We start from the raw sequence: 7,602 nt of genomic DNA, 5'->3' as shown, positions 1-7,602 counted from the left end.
AGACGCAGGGTAGGCCACCCAGCAGTACACGCATGCACTGCAGACGAGATGTTGCCTACCCGCCAGGCGCTATGAGAGCTTGCAGAAGCTGAACCGAGTAGGTTAGTAACGGCGAATGGCAGACCTACTTTCTGGGTGGTATCCTATATTTACAGGGTATTGCGAATGGTAAACCCCGCTCGAGCCCAGTTTTGCACCATGTGGTTGATGTAAAAAAGTCAACCGATTAATTACCTATTTTCCCAATTTCTTTCTAAGTCAACCTCTCGGGAACTGTTTAGATACAGCATATCCGCAGGAGAACGTGTGACTTTGGGATACTTAAAATATTTTTCGATTTGAGGCCTCCACAACGATTTTCTATACGTTGTAATTTTAGCTTCTTTTCGTCAAAAACCGCTTGTTGACGCCCAAACAGATAGAGAGAGACAGCGAAACGGACGAGATTTTGGGGTAAATGAAATGGTCCTACTTTGACCAATAACAGAGCCAATAACCCTTTATTAGACCATTAAATAAAAATCAAAGAATAATATTGTTTGGGGGCTACTTTGGTCGGAAAAAAAGGAGGCAAACCGACCACGCTGTAGCCCAGAGGATTCTACTTGCGAGTTAGACCCGCTTCCGGCCGAACTACTGAGGTGCCAGTGGGCATAAGTGTAGTCCCCACTCCCGTCCTTTCCCGTTGACTCGCGCCTGCCACACATTGCTCTCGCGGTAACAGGGACTGTAAAACGCTCTGTGTCTGCTCGTGAGATATCCGCCCTGACGCTTCCTGGCTGGGCCGCAAGTAGTGCTACTTGTCCATTCCAAGTAGTGTAGTTCTGGGGGAAGTCCGCGAATCGGTGACGTACTGTACGTGCGAGCATGAGGAGATGGTTTACCTAGCAATAAGAGCGGTGCAGCCTGTCCATTTGAAAACGCTGTTTGTGATTGCTTTCCGAAACGTTGATGGAGGATGATTCCCGCGACGGCAGTTTTAGGTGCGCGTCAGGTCGGTCTCGCGGTGATCCGAGTCGGTCCGAGTTCAACCACCCCGCCCACCCCGTCCCGTTAGTGGAGATAGGGTGGCGAGCCACTGTTTAGCGTATCCGCTCGAGGCGGTGACATTCTTCGATATCAATTCCGATATCGCGGAGGCTGAGGTGAGCGCACCCCAAACATGCTCAGCTCAGCCGTCCAATTTCAAGAAGCAATTCCTGGACACGCGGGGGAGCGGGGCGGGGCGAGGAACGACCGCGCCTCCGCTCGCCGTAAGTGGCTGCAAGCACGGAGCGGAGGGGATCGGGGGTGAGGGTGCGGAGTGCGGGGGCTGAAGGAGGCACAGCAAAAAGTGTTTATGTTGCTGGGGAGAGAGCAAAATGAGCCAAGAAGAAAATGGGTCACGTACACCAGTCTCTCCTTCCTTTATCACTCTTTCACCACTCCCTGCTCTTCTGGCTCCCTCCACCCCCACACCCACCCACCCCTCCTCCCTCCACACACTTTACACTCGTACGTCTCGCAATAAATGACCCCAAACCGCGCCTCCGCTGACTTGACCTACTGACTGAGGAGGGCCAATTTTTCGACAGTCCCCTGTGGCTGTCCGTACCCGTAGGCGAGTCAAGTTGTCAGTTCTGTCAGTTCAAGTTGTCAGCGTCATGCAGTGACGTCATCGCATATATCTAGTCCTAGTTGATCCGATGGTGATGGTGGTCCTTGTAACAAAGCGGTGCCGGCGCTCGCAAAGAATGTTAGGGTTGTGCTCGTAAAAATCCAGCGCTCTACTCACGCCTGCGCCAGGCCGCATCAGGACACACCTCGCCGTGACGCCGCCTCGCTAGCAAGTGGGCGCGTGCTTTCAGTGCAAGTTCAACTGTTCTCGGCGTTAAAAGTTTTAATTTTAAGCGTTAATTACTGCAAGATCCGGCAAGATCAATTGATATGCAAGTGCGAACGCTTAGACCGTCTTATCTAGATAAGAAGCCCGCATAACGCGCGTTAATGGTTTCAACATTTTAAGCGTGAAACGTTTTTGCGTTATTTTTCTGACGAGCTACCTCGGCAGATGAGTCTTCTCAAACTGAATCGTTGTCTTCGACAGGCTTAGCCGCTGCAGGCAAACCGGCCAACGAGAGCGCGGCCAATGTGCACAACACGACGGAGCCCGAGCGCGCGGTCTGGGCCTCGGTCTGGTGGTCCAAGCCCGCGATCAACTGGTCCCAGAAGTCGCCGCCACCCGTCGACAGGTAGCGCCAGCATCTATTTGTTTTTGTTTTTTCCGAAACGACATATCCCTCTAACGTTCGTTTTCAGCATCCTGGGGTACGACCTGGCCTGCGGCGTGCGCAACGTCGGCTCCTCGGACCGGATCGTCGGCGGCGTGGATGCGGACCACGGTGAGAGAGGCCGTGCTGGCGCAGGCGCTGGTGCAGGTTGCCGGGCGCCCTCGCGAGGCTGCCTGACGCGTTGCTTGTTGTTGCAGGAGAGTTCCCGTGGCAGGTGTCGCTGCAGAAGCGCCGCCTCTGGGACATGCAGCACATCTGCGGCGGCGCCATCGTGTCGCCCTTCTGGGTGGTGTCGGCCGGCCACTGCGTCGACGGGGTGCCCCTGAAGGACCTGTCCATCGTTGCCGGCGACCACGACCTGTACAAGGTGGAAGGTGAGTCTAACAGAGAGGAGCAGCGGCTGCTAATACCGAAGGACTGGGAAGAGTGAAACTGCAGGATCGGGGCCCTGCCCAACACCCTCACTCCCACAGCCCAGAGAGATTAGAGACTCATAGTCTCCACCGCAGCCCCCAAACCCCCGCAGCCTAGAGAGACCTGAGAGACTCTCTACCACAGCCCTCAAACCCCCTAGCCTACTGAGACCTGAGACTTTTGGAGTCTCTCTTCCACAGCCCTCAAACCCCCCAGCCTAGAGAGACTTGTAGTCTCTCTTCCTCAGCCCCCTCACCCCGGCGGCCCCGCGTGCGGGGGGGACGAGTGTTATCTGCGGCCCGGTGGTCGCTCAGCATAGCAATTACTGGACTTGCCCGGCAGGCACGCCCCGCCCTGCCCCGCCCCGCCCCGCCCCGCCCCGCCCCGCCCACACTCCCCTACTGTGCCCCGCTGCCGCGGTCCAAAAGCCATCCGCTGGGGCAGAGGAGCGGGGTGCCGCAGCGCGTGACCTTTGACCGTGTGTGCAGAGTGGGGGTGGTGGCTCTAGTTAGGAAAAGGGCAGAGGTGAGGGGGGAGGGAAAAGAAAGATGCATGACAGCACGCCAAGAGGGGACATGCTTCTGCGATAAAAACACAAAAACGAAAAACGACCCCTCTGCATGGTGCGCAGGCAAGGAGCAGCGGCGCAAGGTGGTGCGCATCGTGGGGCTGGGCTACGACAAGGACACCTTCGCCAACGACATCAGCCTGCTGCAGCTGGACCGCAAGCTGGTGTTCGACTCCAAGCACACGGCGCCCATCTGCGTGCCCAAGCCTGGCCACCACTACTCTGGTGAGTAGCTGGGTAAAGCGGTTTGAACTTCGTTGTAGTTCAATAAACTTTTTCGAAGAAGTTTGAAGAACTTCTTTGCAGAAGTTTGAAGAACTTCTTTGCAGAAGTTTGAAGAACTTCTTTGCAGAAGTTTGAAGAACTTCTTTGCAGAAGTTTGAACTTCGTCGAAGAAGTTTGATGAACTTCGTCGAAGAAGTTTGATGAACTTCGTCGAAGAAGTTTGATGAACTTCGTCGAAGAAGTTTGATGAACTTTGACTGACCTCGTCGAACTTAGAGGTGAATTACTCTGATTTGATTACTCTGATGATGACGGTTCTGCCGGCACCCTGACCCCTTTCTTGACGCACTCTTCCTGCAGGCAACGCCGTGGTGTCGGGCTGGGGCCGGCTGTCCGAGACGGGCGGGCTGCCCAACGTGCTGCAGCAGGTGTCGCTGCCCATCATCCCGTGGAACAAGTGCAAGCGGCAGTACAAGAACCGCGGCTTCAGCCACTTCCTGCACACGTGCCAGCTGTGCAGCGGCAAGGAGGCGGGCGGCCAGGACTCGTGCCAGGGCGACTCGGGCGGCCCGCTCGCCTGCCAGGAGCCCGACGGCAGGTACTACTTGTGCGGCGTCGTGTCGTGGGGCATCGGCTGCGCGCGCGCCCAGTACCCGGGCGTGTACACGGAGGTGTCGTGCTACGCGCGATGGATCAACGAGGTGCTCTACAACGAGCACCACTTCCTCGACCCGCAGAACGATAAGTAGGGAGGGAGCACTAACGGGCGCCGTGGTGGACGAGGTGATGTCCCCTTCCTCTCCCGCGCCGCTCCGCCGCCTCAGCGCCCGCCCGCCCGGACAGGCGGCGGCTCCACAGCGGTGGCGGATGGGTTGCCTAACCCGCGGGCGCCGCGGAGCCAGAGCCTCTGCCCCTGACCTGCAAGTAGAGGGGCCATCTTAAAGGTTGCTCTCCGTTGTGGAAGGAAGTGATGCGCGCACCCGCGTTTTAATTCCACATGATTTATTTCGTAATATATCACACAAGTACAGTACAGTCCTAGTCCTACATTACTCCTAAGATTAACAACTAATACAAACGACAATAAATAAATAAATACGACATTTCACAAACGATGCTCAAGCTACGGTTTCTTATCGATTAACAAACAATAAATAAATTACTAAACAATACTGATGCAGTCGGGGGCTCTATTCATTTAGAAGTACACACATATCATTAGCTACGTTGGTAAATAATAATTAAATCTAAGTAGTAGTGACCCCTTCCCTGACTGTGCCCCTGCCCTGGTGGAGCACCTCGTGGTAGGTGCTGCGGTGCGATACACTACTGAGCCGTTTGTCTCGCGCTGCGCCCCTCACAGCCACAATGGGAGCGCGTCGCGTCGTTGTTTGGGAAAGAGGCGCGACACTCTTCCCACTGCCAGGCAGCTTTGAGATACAGCCGCAAAGCGGGGAGGCGATTCGGCTAAAGCGTCAAGGTCCCTCTCCTCTCTGCCGGGTGGGAAAGTGTCTTGTCGTCGACGAGGGTCGTCTGGACTCGCATGCGCGCTCGTGGCGAGAGACATACTTCACATCATGTGAGCTTTTTTTTTGGACATCACCTTTGTGAGATTTGTGCGGTACATGCGGTACTGCCTCTTATATGGCGGCAGTCCAGGAGCGTGCCGTAAGGAGAACCTGAAGATGACTTTGGAGGATGCAGGGAGGCGACCGCCCATACCCGCATATCGTTCTATGGTTGCTTCCTATCCGGCTGCGTCGCCGCGCGCTCGTGCGGGGGATGTCGACGACACGTAGTTTAGCAGTGTAGTCGTGGGGCACGAGGGCACGAGAGCACGTGACAGTCGTGCTGCAAATTGTGGCTGTAATGCCCCTGATTCATACGGTGTCCACGCGGGGCCGGGCCGGGCCGGACACATCGCTTTGTGCAGACCGGCTCGCCTCCTGCGCCTGAGAACTGGATCACCACGACATGGAGTGCACGTATAGTTGGCTCCCCCGGGGCGGGCGGACGGAGCCCCCCGCAGCACCGCGGAGAAGGTCCTCACATGTCAAAGGCGGGCGGCGGCGGGGTGTGGCGAGGAGCAGGTCGAGGGACCGACTGTTGGCCCAATCAGTGCGAGGGGCGAGTCTTCTGGCTTATGAGATCTCTGCTCGGCCCTGGTCAGAGGACACCTCCACGCGCTCGCGGCCACGTTCACAGCTTACCGCACGTGAAAAGGGACGATGAAATAGTTTAGTTTTGTGTCGAACAAGTATCCTTCCTATAGGCTGGACATTTTCACGTCCGTTATGAGAAATTGCCTCTGTGATCCGTCCGATTTTTTTAATGTTGTCTAGAAACGTGAGAGGTTACACCCAGAAAAATGATGAGCTATAGCGACCATCCTATGGCTAATTCGGCAAACACCGTAAATTGTGGTTGATGCAACTTTATCGTAGTCGCGAGAGCCAAAATTATGGTTTTCAGCACGTTTTCATTGTTGTCGTAATCATATTTTATGGTGCTCCCTGCCTTGAGCCAACCATAAGATGGTTGCCACAATTGCGAATCATTTTTCTGGGTGCAGCCGCTCAAATACGGAGAGAGTGGTGTGACATGAAAGTTTCTCATCCCGGCTTTTTAAATTTCTCCAGACTTAACAGTACTCGAGGATCATGTGATATTCCGTTCCTGGGTGGTATCCTGTCTAGTGGTGACGGTTTAGTGTCGCGTTGTGGGTCGCGCGCTCGCTCCCGCTGGCCTCCAGGCAGAGCGTGCGAGGCAGCCGGCGTGGCGCGTGGCGCGGGGCCGGCGGAGGCGTCGCGAGCAGGCGGCGTTCGAAAGCTGAGGAAGGTTTGTCCGAACGCGGCCTGTCTGGCCTCTCCGGAAGACGACGACGACGACGACGACGACGGCGATGGCTCAGAAGCGGGTGCCGTCCTCTCCCCGGTCCTCTCCGATATCCACTCCACCGGCGGCGCGGTGGCGGCGTCCTGGTGCACCTGCCCGTCAGACCAGGGGCGTCCTCCCCATGGCTGTGTCCAGGACCACCGGGACAGCGTCCTCGGCGCTGCACCTGCAACAGACGACCGACAGGGGTGAGCAATACTTGTAGTTTAACAGCTTAAATGTCAAATGTTGCTGCTTAATTTTCGTGCTTTCGAGAGTAAAACGCCACCGTGTTTGCAGGGTACGCCTCTGAGTGCACATCTCGGCAGCCTCCACGGTCCAGGGCGCGCGCCGGCGTCCCCCATGCGAGCAGACCAACCACCTCCTCGGCACGGTGAGCAAGGGGCACCAGAGCTTTCCTTCCAGGTTCCAGGAGGAGTCCCAGCCCCTTGGAACCTTATGGCCGTCAAAGGACGAGGACAAGGGCAGGCCGAGCGGGCGGCCGCGGGTGGCAACAGGCCCGGGCCAGGCACACAGGCAGGGCAGACGGCGTCATGGGGAATTTCCAATTTGCCGAGCCATCTGCCTAGCGGAGTGGCGCCACGGAGCAGCCCTGGCCGATAATGGCGCGCGGCGCTCTCTCTCGCACTCGCAGCTCGCGGCGGGGCGGGGCGGGGCGAGCCTGCGGGCGCGACGGAGACAGACGCCCTTCCTGCAGATGTTGTGCGGGGGCGGCGCGGGGGGCGGCCCCGGGGGCGGCGGCGCGGCGGATGGGCTTCGACCAGATATTCTCCACGGGTAATCCACAGGCAGAGGCGAGGGAGGCAAAAAGAGACCGGCTCCGTCGGCTGAGCGTCGCGCTGCTGGCTGCCGAGCGATCACCATTTCACAATGGAAAGAAAACATGGTGGATTCTTCCGCGCCGCGTGCAGGCGCCGCCCGCCCCCCCCCCCCCCCCCTTCACAATGGAAAGAAAACATGGTGGATTCTTCCGCGCCGCGTCCCACGTCCGCCCGCCCCCCGCCCCTCCTCTCACCCGGGCCACTCGGACTCGTATCGATCAGGTGATGAGCTGTCAGGACACAATTATTAATATTCCCCGAGGACGGTGGCGACGGAGAGTGCTTCCCTGGAGGACGGCGGGGCGTGGGCCGACGCGTTGACGCGTCCGACCGAATCGGTCAGTGTCACCGCGGCAGCCGTTTTCAGTGTCAAGTCATTGCAATGAAACTGACTGGCTGCTGGCCACAC

The 7,602-nt window shown here is 57.5% G+C and overlaps 2 protein-coding genes across 2 annotated transcripts in view; one reads left to right on the top strand and one right to left on the bottom strand.

Annotated features, from left to right (window-relative positions):
• Positions 1-4,375, top strand: part of LOC113210063 (trypsin-1-like) — a 7,220-nt gene extending 2,845 nt beyond the window's left edge. Inside the window, exons 2-6 of the mRNA XM_052270769.1 lie at positions 2,087-2,231; positions 2,299-2,381; positions 2,468-2,644; positions 3,316-3,477; positions 3,838-4,375. Coding sequence (XP_052126729.1) covers positions 2,087-2,231; positions 2,299-2,381; positions 2,468-2,644; positions 3,316-3,477; positions 3,838-4,226 — 956 coding nt within the window. The 3' untranslated portion in view covers positions 4,227-4,375. The remainder of the gene's footprint in view (positions 1-2,086; positions 2,232-2,298; positions 2,382-2,467; positions 2,645-3,315; positions 3,478-3,837) is intronic.
• An 83-nt stretch (positions 4,376-4,458) lies between these two features.
• Positions 4,459-7,602, bottom strand: part of LOC113210212 (uncharacterized) — a gene marked incomplete at its 5' end in the record, with an annotated part of 26,659 nt that continues 23,515 nt past the window's right edge. Inside the window, one exon of the mRNA XM_052270758.1 lies at positions 4,459-6,538. Within this exon, the coding sequence (XP_052126718.1) occupies positions 6,472-6,538 (67 nt within the window). The remainder of the gene's footprint in view (positions 6,539-7,602) is intronic.

Source organism: Frankliniella occidentalis, unplaced genomic scaffold (genome assembly GCF_000697945.3).
Source record: "Frankliniella occidentalis isolate FOCC.00 unplaced genomic scaffold, Focc_3.1 Scaffold137, whole genome shotgun sequence".
NCBI lineage: Eukaryota > Metazoa > Arthropoda > Insecta > Thysanoptera > Thripidae > Frankliniella > Frankliniella occidentalis.
Note: the sequence above shows the minus strand (reverse complement) of the source record. Positions and strands in the feature narration are given on the sequence as shown.